The 24,618-nt window shown below is 39.7% G+C and overlaps 1 protein-coding gene across 30 annotated transcripts in view; it reads right to left on the reverse strand.

Annotated features, from left to right (window-relative positions):
- Positions 1-764: 764 nt before the first annotated feature.
- The window catches only part of SVIL (supervillin), a 141,830-nt gene continuing 117,976 nt past the window's right edge, over positions 765-24,618 (reverse strand). For 23 of the 30 annotated variants that reach the window (XM_068934460.1, XM_068934469.1, XM_068934468.1 and 20 more), the window contains 21 exons: positions 22,746-22,896; positions 19,945-20,034; positions 19,772-19,858; positions 18,668-18,845; positions 18,076-18,248; positions 16,660-16,815; positions 15,790-15,926; positions 15,131-15,278; positions 14,856-15,001; positions 13,831-14,006; positions 13,573-13,717; positions 13,011-13,287; positions 10,894-11,045; positions 9,593-9,698; positions 8,568-8,775; positions 7,773-7,906; positions 6,923-7,078; positions 6,374-6,517; positions 2,808-2,929; positions 1,840-1,995; positions 765-1,718 (listed from right to left, as the gene is read on the reverse strand). In XM_068934460.1, the coding sequence (XP_068790561.1) occupies positions 1,632-1,718; positions 1,840-1,995; positions 2,808-2,929; positions 6,374-6,517; positions 6,923-7,078; positions 7,773-7,906; positions 8,568-8,775; positions 9,593-9,698; positions 10,894-11,045; positions 13,011-13,287; positions 13,573-13,717; positions 13,831-14,006; positions 14,856-15,001; positions 15,131-15,278; positions 15,790-15,926; positions 16,660-16,815; positions 18,076-18,248; positions 18,668-18,845; positions 19,772-19,858; positions 19,945-20,034; positions 22,746-22,896 (3,129 nt within the window). In that variant the 3' untranslated portion in view covers positions 765-1,631. Of the gene's footprint in view, positions 1,719-1,839; positions 1,996-2,807; positions 2,930-6,373; positions 6,518-6,922; positions 7,079-7,772; positions 7,907-8,567; positions 8,776-9,592; positions 9,699-10,893; positions 11,046-12,628; positions 12,745-13,010; positions 13,288-13,572; positions 13,718-13,830; positions 14,007-14,855; positions 15,002-15,130; positions 15,279-15,789; positions 15,927-16,659; positions 16,816-18,075; positions 18,249-18,667; positions 18,846-19,771; positions 19,859-19,944; positions 20,035-22,745; positions 22,897-24,618 lie in introns of those variants that run through there. The other 7 variants (XM_068934472.1, XM_068934466.1, XM_068934474.1 and 4 more) reach the window with 2 other exon arrangements.

Raw genomic sequence — 24,618 nt, forward strand, 5'->3', positions numbered from 1 at the left:
CACCTGTAATATAGCAGCTGAATAGTTACTTGTGTACTTCTAAGACTTTTGTTTTACTTACATAGAGGTTAGCTAAGAGTTTAACTGATCTGTCAAAACAGGCTTGATGAAACCTATTCCTTATGCATTCAAAGCTCCTACTTCATTTCCCTAGGCCTGAGAGGAGAGTTGCAAAAGCAGCAACAGCCACCAATAAAGGTGTTTACCTTTTAAATAGGCAGGAGGAGCTCTGAAATGGCTGCATTGCAGAAGGCAACTTATTTATGCTGGCAGGACTTAAAATGTGAAAGCCACTAGGCTATCACAGGGGAACACCACCAGTCATTATACAAGTGCCAAATGCCTGAAAAACCTGTCAAGCAATAACAAAAATTTTACTCAATTACTCTATCCAATAGCCTAATTAGATTAATTCAAACAACTCTGACTCCAGCGCTTATTGAAAGAATGGACACAATGCCATACTCATTTCAGTTCAAGTTTTACTCCCAATTGCACACAGATCAAAAAGGTTTTCAAAGGAAAATTGGCATAATAATTTTGTATCATCTATAAAAAAGGGCAACCTGAAGGATAAAGAAGTTGCATGACTGTTCCAACGCATGGCATTAGTTAAAGCATTGCACAACCTAATTTTTATCTCATATAATGAGTTTTCCTGTGTTATCTGCTTTTTAAATTACAACTCTCAACAAGACCTGTGACTATCTAAGGTTAAAAAATTTTGATAAAGTACCAAGTTTACAGTACAAAATAATGACAAATCAGAGCATTCCTAAGAGTTTATTCAGAAGCTTTTACTTTAAGTTCTTATATCACAAAAGACATGTTTAATGTTTACAACAAGTATTAGAAACTGAGATGTTTTTATTTCTACTATTATAAAAGTAACATAGGAGACCTTTCTAAGCCATCTTCAAAATGCAGACCAATCTTTTTTGTATATAAACTGTACACAAAAAAACAAGGCACTATACATTTTTGGGTATTAAAGTATAAAGATTGATTCGCATAGTTTCTCAAGAAACCCATGCTATAAATACAAACGCTTTGTTCAGTTTAGCACCTGAAGCAGCACTGAGAACAATTCTTACCTATTGCAAAGAGAAACTTTTCAGAATGCGTAAGAGATACATATTGGTGGTATAGCTAATTCAGTACAAGCAACTGCCATCCAGCTACTTATCTGTAGTTTTGACATGAAAGTCTTGAAAGTGAATATATATATTGCATTGTTAAATACATACTTGTTCTATGTGTTTATATAAATATAAATTCTTTGTAATCCACAAACTAACAAAATAACACTTTACAAAGAGAACTTTTTCAAAAACAAAAATGGCAAGTATTGTATATAGCCAAAGGACAGCTGCAGCAGTAGCTCAATAAACTGCTGTTTAAGTGCATAGGAGAGCAGAGCTTAAACATATTACCCTCACCAGTCAAAATCAAATTCCATTTCCAAAGAGTTGTCTTGGACTTTTACAATATTACACACCTCCAGATAGGTAGTCACTAATAACTTCAGATTATTTCTATGTGTTTTGTAAGTGTGGGGTACAATTCTGCTAAAGGGCATAGAAAGTGAAAACTGACATCCCTTTAGTGCTCACTCCAATAAACACCACAACTTAGAAGAGTCCTTTTGCCTTCTTCAGATTGACCTGCTTCCAAGATGGCAGCGCGTTGTACTCTTCTCTTGTCATCTCTAATGCAACCTGCATTTAAAACGAGAGGATGTACCATTAGTGAAAATACTTATAAATAACAAAACTATCAAATGGCTTAACAGGAAGGCTACACACATGCAGAATAACAGTTTACCCATTTTTTCCTTACCTCAAAGTCTTCATCTGAAAGATAAATTTCAAGCTTCAGTGGGTCAACTCCCTCAGGTAAAGGCCTAGCTAAGAGATCTGCTAGTGGATATACAGTTTTACACAGCTTGGCAAGCACATCCTCTACAAGGATTATTTGATTAGAAACATCAGCATCCTGGGGGGAAGAGGAAAATAATGAGTTCAGGATCACACTGCTAGAACCCACCAACTGCTGGTGTCACAGTCTGCAGATAGCATGGGATCAGTCCGCACTACCTGGCCCACGAAGCACAAAGCTATACCTGCAGCCCTTTGCCAGAACTGTATCACACCTACCACACGTCTGCATTTAACAGGAGGGTATCTTGTGCTTAAAAAAAACCCAAAAACCAAAAAACCAAAAAACCCCTCTATCCTAGGTCAACTTCTACGTTTAGTCTTGAAGCCATCATTTTCCACTAATAACAGCTGCAAGAAACCTACAAGCAGCAAGTATTATTTGCCTTGAAATCCCCCTTCACTGAGGGGTTTCTAAAGCAGTTGCACATAATTCAGGTGCGACTCCCGCTGCCCAGGTGGGGAAGGCAACACTGAAACTCTTTGAGCTAGCTTATCCTGTGTGGGGCATTTGCTCTGCTGCTCTTCCAGCATGAAAGACAGACCAGAACTGCACAGTGCTGCCTGTTTGGCAAAGCTGAAACAGTTGGTCAGCTAAATTCTAGCACATCTTTCTTAGGCAGGATTAAAACAATACTTCCATCCACTCCCCCAATTTTAAACAAAAAACAGTATGAGCATGCTTCAGAAATGCCTCTGACGTTCTCATTCCCACTCAGAACTTAGCTACAACACTGTTTTTTTTTCTTTGCAGACTCCTGAACCGTTCAAGTTAATCCATTGGATTCTGCGGTTTGACAGCATAGAAAAGCAACGTCACGGACGAGAGACATAATTACTAGAGACAGGAAACTGTGCAATGCTTTTTACCATTTCTGTGATCTCTGCGATGTCTTCCCTGTGTTCCCAACTTGGAAACATATTAGTGAAGGTCAAGGGCTCGAGGCCAGCATGAATTAAATATGATTTTGGGGGCTTCTTTACATTTTTTCCTAAAAATCATTCAAAAAAAAGGAAAAAAGGACAAATTATAAACAGCACCATATTTTGCAGTGTCACCCACCACACACAGCTACCAAAACAACCTTGTAAGCATGTCTAGTTGATTCTTTCCTGAAAAGCCAGTCATTCGAAGCATTACTTCAGCCAGGATATTTAATGAGGTATGCCACATTTTAACATGTTTTTCAGTATTTTTAAATCTGCCTTTCACTGTATCTGAGCACAAAGACCAAACTACGTACATAGAAGAAAGTTACAGTCACTTCCTAAGCCAGTGTATGCCTTGTCTACAAAAACAGAGTGGGAATACAGTAAGCAGTGTGCAATGGTCTGAAATTAGCCAAATTCAGGTAAATAAAGCTTCCTAACATCCTCCAGAAGTATTCTACCAGCAGTATATAAAACTGAAGTATAGAGCTTCTGTGAGAATGCTTAAACTGTTCTTACCTTAGGATACTGAGGTCTGATATAGTGACTGTACTTAAAAATTAGAAGGAACAGAATCTGAAAGTTAACAAAGATATTGCAATAGCTGGACAATAATTACCAATGGTTTTTGGACAGCCCCTCTTCTGTAAAACATGTAAGGGTGCATACTGTATAGGGCAGGGCAATAAGCCTGCCTAGGAGCGATGCCACACCAAAGAAATGGCTGAAGTCATTACCCCAAGTACAAGTGAAAAGTCACTCCTGGTTGAATGAATTTATACCACAAGGATTCAAAAGCACCGATAAACTCTGAATGTTTTTGGAAAGAGGTAGACAGGGGCTTAGACAAGCTACAATCCCTAGAAATACTGTACCTTCATCGTATTTGGATTTAAGCAACTCAGTCTAATCAAATCCTTCTTCCAGGCAGGCAATGAAAAGCCTAAGATGTTGCAAAGTCTGGGAAACTAACAGAGCAACATGACACCACCTCACTTCCAAAGGCTGTAGCTTCCTGTTAAAGCTGCTTCTTGCAAAATCCTGCTATTCCCTACATTCAATCTCAAAGCATATTTAATATGCTAAAATTTCCACAAGAGCATTTAAGTCAGTTACAGAACAGCCTGTTCACCACAGTCTCTGTCTGCACTTGTGTGAACCATGATGCAGGAGGATCTAAAAGATTGTAGACACCTACCCTCTACCCATTGCCAAGGGGTACCCCATGGAATTGCTGCACCGCCTACACTTACTGCAAATGGAGAGTCTGGCAGCAGATGGACCTCACCCTTCCAGTAAGTTTGCAAAACCTGAACATTATAGGTTTGACTCTATGTCAGATGTCAGGAGCAAACTGATTAGAGAGAATATGTTAGCATGAAACTGAATACTTGAGATAAAAGCTCTGTGGAGTAGTCTAACACACACATTAGAATATGAATCCTTTAACTACTCAATTTAGACAGATTTGTCATCTGAATATTTGATTTTAAGCCTTCTCTTCCACATATTTTCCACTGTAGAGAATGTATTCTTTCTACCTCAAATGATTTGACAAATACTTCAAAACTCTGCATTTAAAAAAAACCATGCCAGTCTGCTCTAGTTGCACTGCTCCAGTCTCCGTAATTTAGCCAAGAGATGAGACTTGCATTTGATAATATTCCAGTATAGGTGTAGCCGTCTGGTAAGATGACTTAGTATGTGAGTGGAGAAACATTTTCATTATATGAACTCTGCCCTCAGTACAAGCTGATGTCCTCACAAAAAACACTGAAGAGCAAACTAGATTCTTCCTTCTCCTAGCTGTCTGCAGCTCAGCGCTGCAAACACACTCCTGATTTATCAGATAAAACACAACTTAAGATTTATATAAAAGGAGAACTGCTAGGCACATTCAAGGGAGATCCAGGGTTGTAAATCAACCTTTCCATACCACCATATAATTTAAACACTGCAAGTCAGGAAAAAAAAAAAGGAGGGGGGAGGATTGAGGGGGAAGAGGGAAAAAACAGAGATAAAAAGAAAAGCCTTTTAAGCTACTTCTGATAAGCTAAGTATATTGTGATAGTCAAAATAATTGCAGGATTAATATTTCTTGATATTAAATTTCTCCACCTTGATAAGTAATGACACAGAAGAGTTAAGTCAGTCCTGACAGCTTGACCTCAGTAAACTTTCAGAACTGGTTGGCAGAACTGTCCAGTCCTAGACCATGAAAGTGATGGGCCACCAGAACAGCATAATTTATACTGTAAAACACTGTGCCCATCCATGCCAAAAGAGATCAAACTAATTTTGGGAGAGAGACGGTACAAGTAGAATAGGTCTTTAATGGAAACAAATGTGCTTTGAACCCACCCAACCACAGGCTAAAGCTATTGAGAACTCCCCCAAGGCAAAGGCAGAATAGCCATCAGTGCTGCAAAGTCATGGCCAGAGTTAACAGGTTAGCACCCAGCAAAACAAACCAGCCTATGATGCATGTTCTAAACTTAACAGGTACAGAGAAGCCACTTAAGAGCTTCCCACTATGCATCTAACACAGAAGGAACTTAGATGCAGCAAATGCAGTCCAGTGCAGAGGGTATTAATTCTATATCCCAGTCATCTAACTCTGTGACGTTCAAGAAATCTAGACAAAAATTTAAGCCTCTAAATGCATTTCAGATTGCACCTTGGCTGGGGCAAGCCAGAAAAAATGATTTTCATTAGCAGAAGATTATAGCAGTGGGTCAGGAACACAGAGACCAGGATCTTGTTTCCATCTCTCCCATTAGCCTGCTGAGCAACTGTGGGCACTTCATTGCATGGCTCTCTGTTCCTCTACGCTGACATCCATTTCTTCTGTGAAGCACGTTTTATGAGCTGATCTCAAGAGGACATGCATCATATCACTCACTCTATCCGAATGACAAAAACTGAGGGAAAAGGCAGGCAGTAGCTGGCCTCTTCTTTAGGAATTTAGCAGCTGTGCCAAAGACCCTTCCAACTGTCTTACTGCCCTGTCTTTAGGCCCCCCTCCCCCTGTTCCTAGACAAATGTTGTTGCTTCCAGTGTTCTGGGTGCATTAACAGCACTGGGCATTGCCGAGGAGACCAGGAAATGAATCATGCAGAGCAATAATGCAGTTCAATAAAGGTCACGTTTCAGGACCTCCTGGTTTTCAGTGGTCTCCTTCCGCGTGTTACCAACTCCCCTCAGTGACAGGGGACAACTGAGTAGAAACATAGCAATTACTCCTCTTACTAGACCCACAGACTGGTAAGGAGAGACTGGCTTATCCTTGTAAGGGTGGAATCCAACAAGGATGTCATTTCTCCTCTTCAAATGTATAAGTGCCCATGGCAGAATGTGACAGTTGTCACCAGCTACGTCACAAGTTGTAAAGTTTATTTGCTACAGAAGAAACATCTTCTACAGAAGAACTACTTGTTAGTTCAGGACCATAACCATGTGGAAAGGTATCACAACACTCAGAGCAGTCAGGAACAGCAATCCGTTACCTTTGCAATACCGCAGCACAGTCTCCATGGCACATTTCCTGTCTGTAGCCCATCTGATTCGAGCTGATCCAGCTATTTTATTTTCCACAGGCCACCAACCTTGCCACAGGTACACTTCATGGTGATTGTCAACAAGGAAGAGTGCTATGCAGCCAAAAAATAACAAACCCATCATCAGCCACTTACTAGTTCTCTGAATCCCCTCAGCAACCTCAGCCTTGCATGCCTGTGAGCATCAGGATGAGAAGCATTTCCAAGTTTACCAATCCCTTTTGTTACTCATGCAGCTGAAACTCAGCTGAACTCAGATCCTCTGGTTTAAATGATTTTTTTTTTTTTTATAGCAAGCTTTTGGGATACATATGTTTGATTAGCTCTCAACATCTTTATCATGGAAACATTACTTTTATTCCTTAGTGCTGCGTAAGCATCAAATACGCACATTGTCTTGCTATAAATCAAGTTAGAAGCGACAATAGCTACTGAATCTCTGCCCAGGGCAGTATAGTTACTCGTTTTCTTGTTACTTAAGTATTTTAAAGCATATACCTGGCTGTGGGGCAGTGTAAAGATCCTCTTGCAAGAATGGCATGGAATTAATCACGGCGGGATCTCTTGAAGGGTATATGTATTCAGTGGCCGAGAATTCTCCTGATGAACTACTGAGGCTGAACAGGCGGGGAGTGAAATTAAACTTTCCAGGATCTTTAAAGAAAAAAAAAAAAGATAATGTTAATAGAAAAAGACAGATGTGAATGCAAAAATCAGCTTTAAGAGTGACTGTAAATTCTGTGGTTTTTGAATAACTAGCAAGACGACCAGATGTCTTGGGGGACTGGCAATAGCTGTGATGAACCCAAGCTATATGGCTGGCTGTCATCAGTTTGAATCTGATCCTGGCTGGTTACTATCACCCATTTCATAGCTGGCTGTTTTGTGGCTTAAGTGAAGCAAACCCATCTCAGAGTTTACTTTTCGGCTGACAAATTTTCCACTTTATAAATCAATCCCCCTGCTACCTTTGTTGGCAGTTTCAAAGCAAAGATTCAACAAGAATGTGTGCAGAACCGCCCTCCTAATCCCTTCAGAAGAGAAGTAAAATGAGTTGGTAACAGTGTTAACTGTTCTTCTGTGCTGCATGAATACTGAGGGGCTGCAGAAGGGGGAGAGAAGAAAATGAAACACTTTGTTTTCCAATACTTTTCATCTACCACAGTATTACGAAGCTCAGTAGATTTTGGGAGCAGGGGGAGGGGGAAAGCATCTCCCTGAAGGGATTAGCTCAACTACCAAGAAGTTTTTGAAAAGCTTTACATTAAATCTCACAACACTGTAGGTCAGTAAAGTAAAAAAAAAAAAAAAAAAAAAAAAAGTGCCAAACACTGGAATGCAGGTCTACCTTGCAACATGCAATCATAGGCCTTTCGATCTCTCCTTCCTAGCGCATCCCAGAATCCCAAGGGCTCTGATCCTTCATCACATTCATGTATTGTCACCTTGCTGCTGCTGTGCAGCCCTGCCTCCAGGGGACATCTAGAAAACACAAATAAAGAGTGTGAACCCAACTTTCATGCTCCAAACAGAGCTTCACAAACCTGTTGGACACTCAAGACAACTCTATAGGCTTATTGCACACCCCATGTAAACAGTCTTGTTCAAAATGATGACAAGAATATGAACAAACAAGATGTGGAACTTGAACTATTCCCATAGCATTTCTTCTCGTAGATCCAGATGAAAGGAGATGCTAACGTTAGCATTCTGTAGTAATTCTCATAGCTCGTGTTTGTAACCACTGCTCTGTTCTTCTCTGTTTCAGAAATTCATTTCTTCTCCCTACATTCACAAGGTTTGTCTTCCTTGATTCTGATCTTCCTATCAGCTGAAATTTAGTTTGCTACTCAGCTTGTTGAGCATCCCCCTCCAAATGGAAAGAGATTATTTTTTGCAACTGTAATTAATACAAGGAAGAGTAAGCACATTTGACCTGAAATGAAAGAGACTGGAAAACATGCATCTCCCCCACCCCACAGAACCAACTACCTGTCATTTCTTCTTCTTATCAAGCATGCATATGATACAATTGTACTGAGAGGACAGATTTATTTCTTTCAACTTTTCTTTGAGGTACACTTTTATTTTAGTAAGTTGGTAGTTGATACAAACATCTCCAAAATAATTGTCAGACACTCACTGTTCTTTTATTTTATTAGCTGCTGTTCTTCCTACATCCTTGGTGTGTGACTGTGCTTTGCAGCCATGCCACAGGTAGATAAGAGCTTTATTTATATTGAGGACAATCATGGATGTCCGAGAACGCAGGCTGCTGCAGTGACACGCTACTTCAAGTAAGTTTCCTTCACTGGGAACTTCTCCTCGCACACAATATAGCCTCCAATCACCTGGAGCAGAGAGGAATGGCACAGAGGTATTCTACAGTCACATGGAATTCAAATTCAAGATCTCTGCTCTGGAACAGCTGTTCTCATACTGGATACATTTCACACATTGCATGTCTGTATTGTTCACAGAACTGGCTAAAGCATCAAGTTTGGCTAACACTGCTTAAGAAACCAAGCTGCAGAAAAAAGCTTATCATGAAACCTTCCATGAGTGTGACTTGTAAAGTTAAATTTTCCTCTCTACTCTGCTGTTTAATACAGGAACCAAAAGGGGAAAGAAAATGTGGTGGTGCTTCTATTCAGCTCCTCCTCTTCTGTGCACCTTAGGCATAGGAAGTTATATTCGGATGTGAACTGGAACACTTCCAAGCTACACCTGTATTGACATTCTCCTGCACCAACTGCAGCATTCAAGGAATAAGCTGGAAAAAGCAGTGAATGAGTAACAAAAGCTTAGTTGTATTTTAGGTGCAGGAGAACATCAAGTTCATAAAAATACTCATTTTGCTGGACTATGTAGAAAAGAACATATTTTAAAGCCAAGAGGCACTTTTCTTAATTAAAATACAAGTAGAATAATTTATACATGCATTGATACAGTAAAGTCAGCTTGCTCTAGGGTGACAAAAATCCATTCTAAGCTTAAGGGAGAAAAACTACCTTGAAAGCAAAGCATAGCAAAACTATCTCATAGCTTTCAGGGCATTCATTGCCCCTTTTTTTCTACAGAGTGTAGTAGTTGATAATGATTTTAAAGTCCTTCTCAATAGGTAAAACAGGATTTTGGGGCAGAAACTCTTAACTAACAGTAATTTACTTTGTGCATTTTCTTCCTCCTCTTCCCTTCTTCCAGCATGCACAATCATCCCCCCTTGGAAGCACTGCAGGAAACATGGTGGTTCTTTCCCTTGAAGCACTTGTACCTGGAAATTGAAAGCATCACTCTTCAGTAAAAAAAACAAAGCAAGTATATAGACTAAGGAAAACTTCTCCCTATGGATTACCAAACGTTATATGGTTATGGCCACCCTCAAAGATTGTTTTCCTTGTTCTTTTAAAACTGCTGACTATTGTCTAAAGTACCATATACATCAACATGCAATGTATTTCATATGCCCATTTAAGAGACACCTCTGTCTGGAATCCAGCAATCAAAAGTTTCAGAGGATAAGGAATACTAAATAAATTTTAATTTAAATTCGCTTAAATTAATCAGTATTTCAATTCTTTACAGATATGGGCTGTCTTGCTCAAATCCATTGATTATTTGAAACAATTATGGAAATACTGTAAGAACTGAAGTAGGTTTAAAATATGCTATAGAACTGGTTTATGCATCCAATATGTATGCTCTTTGCTAACTAAACTTTAAGTAATGGTTACGGAACTGAGAGCGCTAATTGTTAAATTGGCTATGGTGCACGGTGCCCACTTGACCGCAGGTCAAGTATAACTGTGCATCTTGTTTGTGAACTCCTGTCTTACCGCTCATTGCATTTACACTGCATTTGAACCGATTACAGCAGAATCAAGATACAGAAACTCACTTTACCTTTCCCATCTTGTGTGCCAAGTTACAGCAAAACTTAAACTCTGCCTGAAGACAAAGCAAGCTAGCCTGCACAACAAGGCAGCAGCTTTCATAATTGCAGAGTAAACAAATAGAAAACTTGATTTCAAATGCATTTTCATGCCTAGGCCTGGCAGAAAGTGCTTCTGACAGAATTCAACAAAACAGAGTGCTTCTGATGTTCTCAGCACCAGGGAGACAGAGTCCTGTTATCTGAAGGTGTACTGGAAGGGAAGGTACTAATTTGTTTAACAGTGTTTCACCTAATCCTGTGTGGAGGAGAGAAAAGATAATATTCTTCTTCAATCAAGCTCAAAAATACCATCTTCAGAAGAGAGATTTGAGAATGACAGTCCCATAAAGGAGCTGATGCATGCTCAGAAGCTGAAATAAATTCAAAAGCAACTTTTAGGGCTAACTATTTGTACTTGCAAGAACACCACCTTTACAGAAAGAGGGGCAAAAAAGATCATTCACATTTACCTCCAGTGGCTACTTGGGCACGCGAGTCTTACCAGGATTTCCACCTAGGTCTGCAGGAAGCTCACCTGCGCTCCTCTCTCTTCATCAAGTTCCACTGTCATCAGTGCCGATGTCCCTTTTTCACTCACTGTGGAGTGTCTCCCTTGCCAAAAGAAGTACACACACTTCTCTTTTCCAACAGCCCTTACTTGCTGCTCTCCTTTTTGCCTGCTTCCAACTGCAAAACAGAAGGCACATGCTGAAGAAACAACTTTGAATAGCACGTGGGTTAATCACATCTGCCAGCTCAACACTATCCTGTCCAGAACAGCAAAGAAAACTCCGAGTTGGAGGAACATTAGGTCACTAAGCCAATATGCCCCTATGGCAAAATTGGTGTTGTCTCATCAGATGAATGTAAGCCCATGTGCAGAGAAGCCTGTGTTGCCCAAAGAGAGGGAGCATGTGGAAAGAACTGGAGTACCAGTTAGGAGTACCAATAACTGACATCACTTGGGTGACTTTGCACATGAAACGATATGTCCAGTCATGTTACCAGAGGGCATTATGGCTCATTTTCCACATTATACGCTGTTCTTTGGCTGTAGGAGAGTAGCTGCCTACAGAGTGAAACCAGACACAGCAACAGTGGGGAAAGCTACAAGCACAAAAGTATTTCCTTGGTAAAGTGTTATTAGAAAGGAAGTCTACAGGAGAAAAAGGAACACAAAAAGCAGTATTTTACAGTGGTAAAAAAAAAAAAAGTTTGTGTAACTAAGCTTTATTTTTCAATTAACTAAATCTTTCATGTTGGTCTGGAAACAGGGCTAGCAGCAACTTTTTTTAAAAAAAGAAATGGTATTTACTAGTTACAGTTAGCCAACAATGTTCAGAGTAAGTGAAATTCAACAATAAAACCAGTGATGGAATATTTTATTCTTTCCAGTGAATACTGAACAAACAGATATAATTAATCCAAGATTCTCAAAATCAAGAGCTTTAAACCAGATTCCTAAAAGAAAATAAATAAAAATAAGAAAAATCCATTGCCGTGGATTTCAGCAGTGCTGAGTAGCATCCAAATGAAACACTTAGGAGAGACCATCCTGGTTTTTCAAGTTGAGAATACTCAAACCTCTAACAACTTTGGAACTGTATGGTTTCACTCTTATCTGTGCATTCAGCCCATGTAAGCGCTGCCTCCTACCTAAAAACCCAGCCCAAATCTAAACTATTTTCAAGAAAAAGGGTAAAAGAACTAAAATCAAAACTTAATTTAAATTTTGGAGTAATAGAATATATTTTTATCCATATCTCTAAAGAGTCTGTTCAGTGTTGGTTTCACTCACTTCTCCCCAGACTTACGGGTTTTAGTACTTTTCTTGGATTCCCCAGTATCTGAAACCAATGATCTTGAATAAAAAGCTAAATTGTCTAGCTAAAAGCCTGAGGCTTTATAGCTGTTGCACTGCTTTCAATCAATTTTGATATTTTCCTATTTGGAGCAATCATTTTTTAGACTATTTCTATTTTACTTACCATAAACCCACCTCTTTTTATTTTCGTGCCAGAATGAGAGTTCTAAAAAACATACCCCGCTGACTGATTTTCAACATTTACCTGCTCTCAAGCACTTTGTTAGAACATAGTCAAAATTTTTCCACTTGAGATCGAAACCCATAGCAAAGGCTTTCCAGAACCAGCCAACAGGACACCTAGTTCCCACTGCCACTTCAATTTTATGAGTTGGCAAGAGCTTTTCCTTTCGCTTGTTACTGTTCTCCCTTACCCAGCAAAAGCTTCCCTTGTTGCTAAGCCTACCTCTCTCGTATGACATTCAGACCACTGTCATTAATCCAGCTGCCTAGTTATTTTGCTGTTAAGCTGTGGGCACAATTCTGTCTTAATGAGCTGTCCTGTGAACACGTACAACAAAGCTGTTGGGTAGAAGCAGAAATGGACAATATTACATTTGACACATGAAAAATAACTAAAGTATTTTTGTTAAATCATAAGTTCTACTTGTCAATGGGCTGGAAAGGCTAAATTACCATTTCTAACCTTTGAAACAGCTGCTAAACTGCTTGTTTAGCTGGACAAATCACAGGCAAGGAAGTTTAGGTCTGGATCTCACCATTAACAGCAGCATTTTTAGCTGCAGTTATCAATGTTTCAGCAGGATGAAATGGAATTGTTCACCCACCTGTAGTGCTAACCATGTACTTCCACTTAACCACATATGTGTCTCCCTCATGGAACTGCCCTATGCTTTGTTTAGGCAGTCTACTATAATCAAATTCCAGGATATGCCAGACATCTACAGATGCAGTGATAATTTCAAACTGCCTCCCATCTTCTCCTTCTACAAGTCCATAGCCCCGGCCAATATTCATTCCATCCAAGACTGTGCCTACAGTAGTTTGGGGCACAGCTACCATTAGCATGACATCATATGGTTTAGAGTCAGATCTGGATTCCTCCTGTGAAAAAAATATAGAAGAGATTTCTTTAAGCACAGCTTTTTAATTCTTAACCCACAGTTTCACTCAAACAGTTTAAGCCACCTTAGCAGCATTCATTCAGCTGCTCAGCACAGGGGAAGTAAGAATCACTCTATGGGTTCACTATAGGTGTGTTGTTCTGACCACCAGGTCAAAGCCTGCAAAATTAAGTAGTGCTCTGCATCCTTGAGAACAAGCTTCCCAGCCTTCCATCCCAACTGAGTCAGTCTAGTCTGAAACACACAGCACACTTCTTATATGCACCTTCTGGTGAAGAGATTCACTAGAATTCTTCTCATTGAGTTTCTTTAGCTCTGTCCAGTCAAGAAATTTTTCTTTGAACAATATGGTCTCATTATGTTCGGTGAGCCTGCCAAAGACAGCCCAGTCTGGACGCCCTTGTCCCTTTCTGTAGAAGGGAATAAAATCAATAGAATCAAATTATCCTCTGTGAAATAAGGGCAAGAAGCCAAAATGTTACACACAAGTTTTCACAACGAGCCTAAACTCAAGTTTTTGTACCTGGGTATGATGGGATTGCATTCTCCCGGGTCCAGAGGATTTATGTCACAATTGGAGTAGTCAAAGGTGCCATTCCACAAGTGTTTCGCCAACTGAAATGCCACTTTTCTTTGTGCTAAAGTAACTTCCTTTCCATGCCATACATACACCTCACTGCCAAAATCAAACACCAGCACCTAAAAAACAAAACCAAAAGACAACCCATACAACCAAATTAGAATGGTAACCTACATCAGGTTAGGTGATGCCCTTAGTCTCCAGTTTCCTAGTACTGCAGGCTGCCAGTGCTTTTAACACGAGCACCTCCAACTACCTCAGTGTGACATTATGGTGACATTAACAGCTAGCAATGAAAGTAAGTCCTTGGCAGCGGTCTGCACTGTGAATTAGTTGTTGAGGCTGACTGGAAGCAAGTACTGGGGATGCTACGAGGAGTATCTTTAGGTAGTAACTAAGTCACTAGCAGACCAGAGAGCTGCTACTAGTAAAAAAAACAACAACAAAAAACAACAACAACAAAAAAACAATTCTGTTGCATGACTGAATGCTGCCAAATTATGGCAGCTTTCACTGAAGTTTAGACCTATACTTCCTCCTACAACGGGAAAAGGCTGGGAGAACATGCAGTCTGGTAAGTGTCTCTATTTTGGTATACTTATTATATGGTGTCTTTATTTTGGAAATTTGGTCTCATCTCTTTTTAGTTGGGTGCAATGGTCATTTCAAAGAAAAAGCCTGCTAAGGATAGATTTTTCCCCCCCCCCACAACGCAACCTGTTTTGCACTGCATGACTTTGAGCGAAACAAAGAGATTTAAGTTTCCTAAAACAGAATTTCACTTTAAAAACAGTATGTCATACTTGAGATCTGCACCATGTTATAGATAGCAAAATGTTCAGAACCTTTTTAGAAATACACAGGACCAAATTTTCAGTGAAGCCTCTCCATGAGCATTTGTAGTTACTGAAAGTCAAGTTATCTGCATATCCCTGCACTTAACCACGTAGAAGTAAGTGGCATAGTACCTCTTTTGGTTGTAGCAGGGTACATTTTGGCATCTTCCCCCAGTAGTCATCCTCAGGAATGAGTTTATCCTCTACAAGGCGGTAAATGCAATTTGTTTCTATTATTGCAGCTTCATACATTTCATCTTCTTCAGGACTTCCAGCAGCTTAAGGAAAAGATTGTCAAAAATAATAACATTTTTAACATCCAGTTCTCTTCACTGGAGAGAACCAGCTCAAGTATTTTACGGTGATAAAACATCAGATACTGTAACTCTAGAAGAAAGAATGCTTACACTGGTAATTTGTCTGGCCACCAAGGAGTTTCCAGAAGTCTTTGGCTGCATGGGTATGGGTATTTATTCCTTCTTCTATAGTCTGTATATAAGAAGCTCTACAGCCAAGTTCCTTCTTTGTCTGAATTAAAGTTGCAAGTTCTGAAGCCTAAGAGATTAACAATTATCTGAACAAGATTGCTTAAGTCTTTGTCGTACTTGTGCATACCATGTTCAGGGAGAAGGCAAAAGCAGATAGGATATAATACAGCAAGGAGCAGGAGAACTGGTCATTATTTCTGTTGCGCTAAAACAGACACTAGAGAAAAAGTTACAGAAATACACTCATTCTTTTACTTGCCTTAAAACAAGATTTGAACTTAACTGACATAGAAATAAAAAGGACATCCTGCAATTCAGACTTTATTTTGGTTGAGTGCAAATCCATTTCCTGAGGATATCCTATTTTCTCTCGCAGTTTTGCAACCTGCACACTCCTATGCCAGTTTTCATTCAGTACACAAGCTAAAATATATTTACAGGATTCTTGCCTATGTACCTGTGTACACTGATCATCAGTTACATGCTCCTTTATTAAGAAAACTGGCACCATGACCCAATAGCAGATATATGCTATGACAATTTAAAAACAAATAATGAAAAACTCAATGAGTACTAACCTTTGCTTTTTCTATGACATTTGCAAACTCTCCTACCCATAAGAAACAATAATGTGGCGTTAACAGCAGGAAACAGTCTCCGCTGTTCAGTGAGGAGGCCCTTGGTTCAACTAATCTTGTTTGAACATGTCTTCTTCCTAAAGATAAAGATAAAAGAAGGCTAATTATATTGCTATGAATACTGCTGTCAAACTCTGAGGTCTAATTGTTTTGAATGAAAGAAAAATGATCCTGGCCCATTTAGCAAAATACATGGAAACAGACTGCTACAGAAGTATTAATACTATGGTGGGGTGAAGGATTTACTCACAGGAAGCAAAAAATTGTTGCTCCCTATCAACTAATATTTCTATCAATTTTTGTTCTTGCTTTGCCAACTTTATGTCCTTCAGGAAAGATATTAAATAAGCGGCAGAGAAGCAGCCAAATTCCAGTGTCATTTACATTTGCTTAAGTGAAGCTATGGCACAGTTTCCATAGGCAGTAAAGTTTTAAGACTTTTACTTTGGCAAAAAAATAGCTAGTATTGTGCAGAATCAGGTATATTACTATGTATTTTAAGAATAAGTGGAACAAGAACACTGTTGTATGACTTCCAAGTTATAATGAGTCCTGGAAGAATGGGACAGTTCAAAAACTTCCACAGGAGATGGCTGGAATTCCTGAAACATTCTGTTTGCTCCCTGCAAAACAGGCACCAGTGACCACAAGGCAAACGTGCATGTGAGTTTTTGTATTTTTCACAGTTCTCACTCTTTCAGGTTGTGGGCAAAAATGTGAGGTGAAAACCTCTTAATACAAACTAGACATCCAGTTTTGACAGCAATTCCTGCTAGCCTACCAGAGAAAGTAAAAGCAGTTCTGGCATACCTTTAATTTGCAGCAGCATTAGCTTCTTGTATGGCACAGCACTGTTGTTAGAGTTTTGCTCTGTTAGGTTAACACTTCGCAGGCTAACGCTGCTGAAGTTCTCTTTGCTTGCCAATCCAGCAAGCGCTACTTCTGAGAAATTTGAGTTTGCAGACACTTGTACATAAAAAAAATAGGAGGGAAAGCAAACAAACAAACAAAACAGAAAAAGGGCAAAGTTATGTTAAAAAAAAAGTTTTGGTCTCCACATTAAAAAAAAAAAATTTCCTAAAATGTATCCAATTGTTTTGGTTTCTCAATGACAACAGCAAAAACAGACTGAACTTAGATCATCTGCTAGCCTAAAAGCTTTGTGGGCTTAGTAATATCCAAGTTTCTAGATATCATCTGACAGCAAAGTGTCAGAATTATGTTATTTGGCAGAAATAGCAGCTTTGGGAGGGAACATATCTTACCCAATGTTTTGTGAAGTACTGTGTAGCTCTGCAGTGCCATATAAATGATTAATGATGAAAGAGACCAGAGTAGCCAAGGCTCCTTAACTGAAATTCCCTTCAAATCTGTCTCAGTCAGTGCGATGCAACAGCTATTTACATTTCAAAGTCTTACTGATGCTTTACGGTAAACTTAAAGCCTAAATTCTTGGCAACTTCTGCCTATTTCTCAACTAAAGACAAAGCACTTTGAGTTTATAATTCAGGAAAATGGTTCTCTTCAAATGGCAATAGAATATTGCACATATGACTAATGTTTTCATCAATATAGATAATGCTTTAAGATGATCTCCCTTTATTCAAATGCAGCATGGAAAATTTTTTCCCAAAACAGTAAAAATGGCTTCAAAAACCTTTGAGTAAATTCTGCAGTAATATCACTTGCTGACAGTTTGGTTCTCAGGCAATGTCACAAGAAAGCACCTAAAGCCCTGCCACAGAGCACTGATCCTCTGTGGAAGTGGGAGCCAAGAAAGCCAATTCAAGTTTCTAAGAGACAGCTAAGTTTCTAAGAGACAGCTAGGAACCCCAAATTGAGGCCAGTGAACCTGAACAGAAATTTATCTATTCTTGCCAGCCCCCCCCCCCCCCACTCTTTTCCTAGCCTAAGGGAACTATACCACTAGATTTGCTTTGCTTAGTCTCCCATCCTCACCCTGGATGAGAGCTCCCTCTGCACAAGGTGGCTATGCTAAACACAAACAAAGAAATCTAGCTACTGGAGGAGGCGGCATTAGGCAGCTTTCCCTGAGAAAGTCAAGCATGCCCTTTTCTCCAGATCTCCTAGGCCAACCTACATCCAGCCCTATAGCTCAATTAATTTATGGCCTCTCAGAGAACACACTCTTTTTTCTTTCAATTTTCTTTAATTATTATTTAAATAGCAAGACAGTGGCTTGTACAAATCATCCCTTTAACTTACTTTTTTCTACTTTCATTCGCTTTGACTCCATGAAGGCGACATTCAGTCTTTGTTCAGTATATTCATGAAGAATATCATCTCTCGCTGCCAGCATTTTAAGAGGGTTTCTTGAGGACTGAACTCGGCGCACAGGCCTAACTGCACGTTTGTGCTCTGCTACAGAAGATATTAACCTGAGAAACAAGCAGTGTTTATCATCACCAGTTGATTTTCCTAGTCAGAAGCATCCAACAACAAGAGATTTACTTTGACTTAGGGTGTGACATTTGTAAGGGAATTAGAGTCAGTTCACTGATTCAGGCAAAGAAAGGATTTAAGAGATGTAGAGAAGAAACGGACGTGCTAAGTACTAAGACATCTACAAAACGACCTAAGGGTGAATATTTTGACCATCTTTTTGTGCCTGAATCGAAGAAGTAGGCAACTCTCAACTGAGTGTCCTTTCAGTAGGGAAAAGTATGTTGCATTCCTTCCCACCCCAATCACCTTAGTGGTTGGGGAGGAATGAAGTAAAAGAGTATTCCACGACTCCTAAGTGATCATGAAACAATTGTTTAGTCACGGATTCAAACAATAAAATCATAGCTCTTACTTTGGGGCATAAGGATCAAAGATGGCATCAAAGTCCTCATCAAGCTCCAAAGGCACTGAGGAGGAAGGGAAATCCACCTGGCGGTAAAATTTGGAAAACGTTTCTTCATCATCCAGCTTCATCACCTCTTTCACAGATTTTCCCGTAACTGTTAGCACTGTCTCTTGCATCCCAGCAACTGCAGAAAAAAAGCAAACCAAAACACCCTTTCAGTAAATAACCGTACTAGAATTTCTAACTCTAAAAGACATAAACATGTATTTTCTTCTGGTTCATAGAATTTCTGAGGGAATGGGACGGTGGTAGTAAGTCTGTTGGAAAAGAATAATAAAAGAGGACAGGAACTGCTACTCAGATGCAACCGCCTTTGTTACAGCTACCTTGCCCCTCATCAGATAATTCCTTCCCTTGAAAAGATTTACCAGAACTACATGTTGAAAAGAGACTAATGCAGATTAGCAACGGTGTCACAATCATGGTACAATGCTAGTGCTTCCTCTAGCGAAACATATATATTTATGACGTTGGACACTACAAATTACAACAGGATTTCTGTCTTTACAACACGGACGACAGACAAATAAGATGGGAACAACCAGAGATCTCTAGGCAGCTTCATCTGTAGCCAACAAGTTACACGAGGGAGCTGTATGAGCTGCTACAGAAAGTAAGTTTTCAAAAAAGCAGGAAGATGGCTGTAGCACATTGCGCTTGAAGGCAGCATAGTGTCCTGTTTTGATTTCAGAAAGATTAAACTACATCTGAATCTGTTTCATCACATGAGACAGTGCGGTTCAGAGCGGCCATGTGGTTTTAAGAAATTATGTTATCAAGAGAACGTGCATATCAAAGACAGAAAAATACAGAAAAAAAGATTTTCAGTATTTGTAATTTATTGTATTGTATATTTGTAACACAATAGCATAAGGTACTTTTGTTAAAATTTACCAAAGATTGAATCAGGAAAGCAAACTGTCTGACCAGTACAGTCTGAACAAAGAAATACTCAGTTTCCATTATAAGATATTTTAACTAAGAAACTGTTTAAGTGGTTTACTGTAGTCAGATAGCGAATACGTTGCCTTCTTTGGTAACTCTACAAACCTTTGTTATTCAGCCTTCCCAAGAATGACTCCAGCCTGTCAAGCTTCATATCTGATTCCAATTGCATATCAGGCCTGGCTTCAATGTCTAAGTGAAATAAAAAGTAAAAATTAACTGGAGGTCAAAAAGCCTGAAGCCTAAACGTCTTAACATTTGACATTTTTATTCCTTACCTTCTAAGGGCTTCGTAACTGGGGTGGTAGACTTCTGTCTGTTGCAGAAAGGGGATGCTACTGGAGTTAGGGCACTTGGAGAAGCTAGACCTGCATAAGAGCAAAGAACATAAGAAATACAGTACTGGATCACCCTACCTCTGCAACAGTGATGAGAACAGGGATGCTACTTAGGCAAAGCAGGTGAACCTGGCAGCTTCTGGCAGTTCCTTGTACTTCCCCGGCCTCCACAACTGTTGCATTAGGGATGTCAGAGTCTACTGCCCTATTTACTCCTTAACCAACAGCAATCTCAGTCTCATTCATAAGAGTCAAGTCTTGTTTCCAGGAGTCCATAAGCAAGCTAACACAGGAAATATGCTCTCTTCAGTACCAGTCACTTTCCCAGTTTTAAAAGTAAATAGATCACATGGTTTATATTTTGGGCACAAGTTTTACCACAGGCCACGTTTTAGAAACATGCATCCATTCTGAACAGAAATACATATGGTTTGCAGGGCATCTACTGAGACTTTGGTGGTACTTTTATTTAAACTCATCTCTATTAATAAACACAGCAGGACGCATCTGACCTGTGAAGGCTCTCCCTGGACTAAGCAGATACTCTTGGGCCCTGTGGCTTTTATAAAGTACACATAGAAGCGGAAGGAGAAACGGAAACTAAGAGTCCCCATCATATCAAGAGATACTGCACTGAATTTGTATTCTCTTCCCTCCTCTTCAGTAACTAGCATGACACAATTCATTCTGCACCCAGTGGATTACATGAGAGGATTTTTGTTTTGCTCTTTTCACATGATTCTACATAGCTCCAGTAAGAAGAATAGGACTACATAGGTTTAGAGTTTTTGATTAGGTGGAAAAGTACACTGTAGCAATGAATTGCATCTGCTATTGCTTATTGATTAGATTTTCAGTGAAGGAGGAAATTGTGGTATTTAAACTTCCTCTAATATCTATATACATAAGCCACATAAGTTTAAGACTTCATCGCTTTGACCAGATAAACTGATGCTGTGCCGAGTCAATATGCTGTTTCCACTATTTTTACTGAAACATGAAGGAGATGTAGCAAGTTCAAGCAAGTGATAATTGCCAAACACCAAACAGACGTAGACTACAATGAAGCAGCTTTTCCACAAAAACACATTTCTTCCCGCTACTTAAGAGACTTTAGTTTTCAGTAGATTTTAAGTCAAAGGGTAAAGCCGTCAATAGGACGTATTTGAGAGGACACAGCTTTCAATCACTATCCCAGGACTCAGTCAACAAGGCCACATTGAGAAGAGGTTCAGATGTTACTGAAAAAAAATCCAGTTCCTCCAGGATGCGTTCAGTCCTTCCAGGTAGGACTGAACAATTTTCAGCCTTAAAAAAGCAATCAAACACAGTATCTGTGCATATGTATATGACAAAGATTTAATTTTGTGCGTCTTGGTGCTTTCTCATCTTTTAAATTAAAAACTCATCACAACAACAACTTCTTCTGAAAGAAATTTCACATCTGAAAGAAATCCTGCTTGGGCTACTTGCACTTGATGCCACTGTCACTGGATTACCCTGCTTCTCCGCAAGGCTGATCACAGCACCTACAGAGACCCTTTCAAGAGATCTCTCCCCCTCACCCCATAAAGAGCAGAAGCTATCAAGTTCCCTACCTTCCCAAAGACCAATCTATTTGGCAAAAGCTCTCAGCCAGCAGTCTTTCGGCCACTGAACCTTGTTCTTGGCAGCCCTCCAAAACAGGCTAGTCTTGGAACGCTGACCATGGGGGTTTCTGGCAGCAAAACAATGTAAGCAGCAGCTAAAATACATTGCTAATCTGTGTATCTGCCAAGAGAATGTGGAATGGATTGCAAACGGAGGTTGTGGGGAGAAAATGGCCTGTAGAAAAGTATGTGGAACAAGAAGAGCACCCATAAAAGAGTTACTCTCTGTTGCAATACCGTCCTCTCCTCACAGTGAGGTTTTTCAGTGGTTGTTATATAACTCAGGGTTCCTTGTTGCGTTTAATAACTAGGCTCTTGTCACACAAGAGGAGTTAGTATTCACTAACAACAAGAGATCCTGCAGTTTACGTGCCTTCTTCCAAAAGCTATCATCTTCCCCGATCCCCTGTGTGAACAGCTATATTTCTACCATGGGCAACCTTCAGAGATCCTGTCTGCTTCACCAGAATGACCTTATCTAGAAATAGTGACTGGCTGAATTCAAGAGATCCCATAAATGTCAACATTGGTCCCACGTCAATTTTGCTCCCTGGTTCTGTACTACAATCTGTTCAGGCATTTCTTCAGCCAAATTCAACACTTCACTTCCAAACTTCAATGTTTGGAATGTTGTTGTCCAAAACAACGTTCATAAAAATAACGTGTTTGCTAAACATTCCCAGTGGGGGAAGAGCCAGCAAGAGCTAGATTTCTCAACTTTTCTCTAGACAGTGCACCTGGGTTTTCAAGCAAGAGTCAAATAAGAATAATCCAGCTGTGCCCTCTGGGTTGTACTAGAGAGAAGGGGTAAGGGGAAGGAGGAACATATGAATGTTCAAGTGATCAACTATGACCAGTCAGAAAGCCCAGTAATAACGGCACAGTAGTGCAGCAACACAGAACAACACAGATCCATACCAACAGCCACAAGAAGCTAGAGTGAACAACCTTGTGACATGATACTCAGTTGAAGATAAACAGTACTCCTCTTGCTAAATATGGATACTGTTTCTGCTTAACTGTAGCCTGACTTTATTTTGACTAGACAGATAAGCTGTGGCTTGTTTATATTTGGATTATTTCTTCACTGACCTTTTTTTACCATTCGGCCAGCTACAGTGAACTGCGTGGAGTCATTGGCTGCTCCTTTACCCTTGGATTTCCAGGCTTCTTCTCGAGCTGTAATCAGGTGCTTTCGTTCTTCAATGGTCATTTGACTCTCCTGGTTATCTGCCATTCTCTGCTTTTTTGGGTGAAGAGAGAAAGAGGATGTTTAAAAATAGATAAACTGACCACGTTACAGCAAAGGATTGGTTGAACGCTTCAGCTGCCAGCTGCACAGGCAAGAGGGCAGGAATACAGGTTACTGAAGGAAAGCCACAGATACAACTCAGTGACCCTGAGCCTTAGAAGGGTCATTATTTTTGCTGCCCCGTTATACCAGGAAGATGAAATTTTGGTCTATGGTATGTATGCTCTTTGACCTTTTCTTCAAACTGCCAGCCAAGGCAAATAGTCTCCTCTCCTTCTAAGGAAAGCAAACAAATTACTCTGTATATGCTATAACTTTCTAGACCTTGTTCTTTTCAAATATTACTTGCTACATCAGTGAGATCACTAATCTGACTTTCAACATATGTTTTCAAGTGTGCAGATTTGCAGGTGGCACAGGGAACAACTAAAAAGTGCAATTTCAGTCTGTGATTTCTGAATCACTCTTACAGTAACTTTATTCTCCAGGCAGGATTAGCAGCCTTCTCTCTCCAGAGACTGCTCACTTCAAGTGTCAACTTGCTCTTCTGAATATTTCTCCAGTGACTGTGATAATTTTGGGGGTGGGGGGAGGGAAGGAGGAGTCACCCTGAGCTTTTCTTACTTGCTTTAGAGGGTGGCATCCAAAAGCTTGAGCGATTAGAAGCGGCAAGGAGCACCAAGCATCTTAGTACCTTCCTAACACAAAGCATTGATGAAGGTACCTTAAATAGGAAGGAGACTGAATTTACATATTCTGCTGTAGCTAGGTCAGGCCAAAGACATATTGGTTCAACACATTTATCTTAAAAGGCAGGTTAACATTTCAGGGATTATACTGCATAGAAATCAAGCATGAAAGAGTATTTTTACAGCATCAGACTGTCAACTCTGGAATTACTCCCAAGCTGTGTGCTACTTGGCATTTTTCTTCACAACCTTAACTCCTAGAATTGAGAAACCGCATGAAAACGTGAAGCTTTAGAACAGTTCAAACTCATAAAACTGCAGAAGGAAAATGAAAAAGAACTGAAAAGCTTTTAAACATGAACAGTATTCTCAGTCTCAAGATATAAGAAAGAGATACACATCCAGGTGTTCTTATATTTGAAATCAGCAATACTGAATAAATCAACGTAAGGTTAATACTTTATAGAAAAATCATGGCTCCTGGGGACACACTGAAATGAATATTTTTCTTTTAGTTTTCAGTATTTAGCAAGAGCAACATCCAGCCAGATGAGGAAAAACAAGCCAAGAAACATTTTGTACAAGGACTAGGACCCCCCATTCCCTTCTCTAGCTCTGTGTACCTCCACAGCCTTCTGCAGTGATGTTTGCTTTCACTTTGTTATGAAAGATAGCTGGGCAGCCAGACATTATGCCTGTAAGACATGATAATCAGGATAAAATGTTCAGAGTTTTCCCTAGAACTCTAAATATTTGATATAAATAACAAGATTCAAGTCTATTCAATTAGCGATTCCTTTTCTAGAAGAGTCTCTGAATGCTTTAAATAAAGAAAATATTTAATGTGATTTCTGTCTGCTTTCCCCAATTTCCACCTATTCTCATGTTAGCAGCAGAGCCTAGTGAGACCTGCCAGTAGAACAAATCTCAGCAACACACTGAAGAGATCTGGGCAGGAAATTGGTATATACCTAGTGAAACCAGGAAGGGGAATTTCATACACAAAACAAGTATTTCTAACTTG

The sequence above is a fragment of the Struthio camelus genome, chromosome 2, assembly GCF_040807025.1.
Source record: "Struthio camelus isolate bStrCam1 chromosome 2, bStrCam1.hap1, whole genome shotgun sequence".
NCBI lineage: Eukaryota > Metazoa > Chordata > Aves > Struthioniformes > Struthionidae > Struthio > Struthio camelus.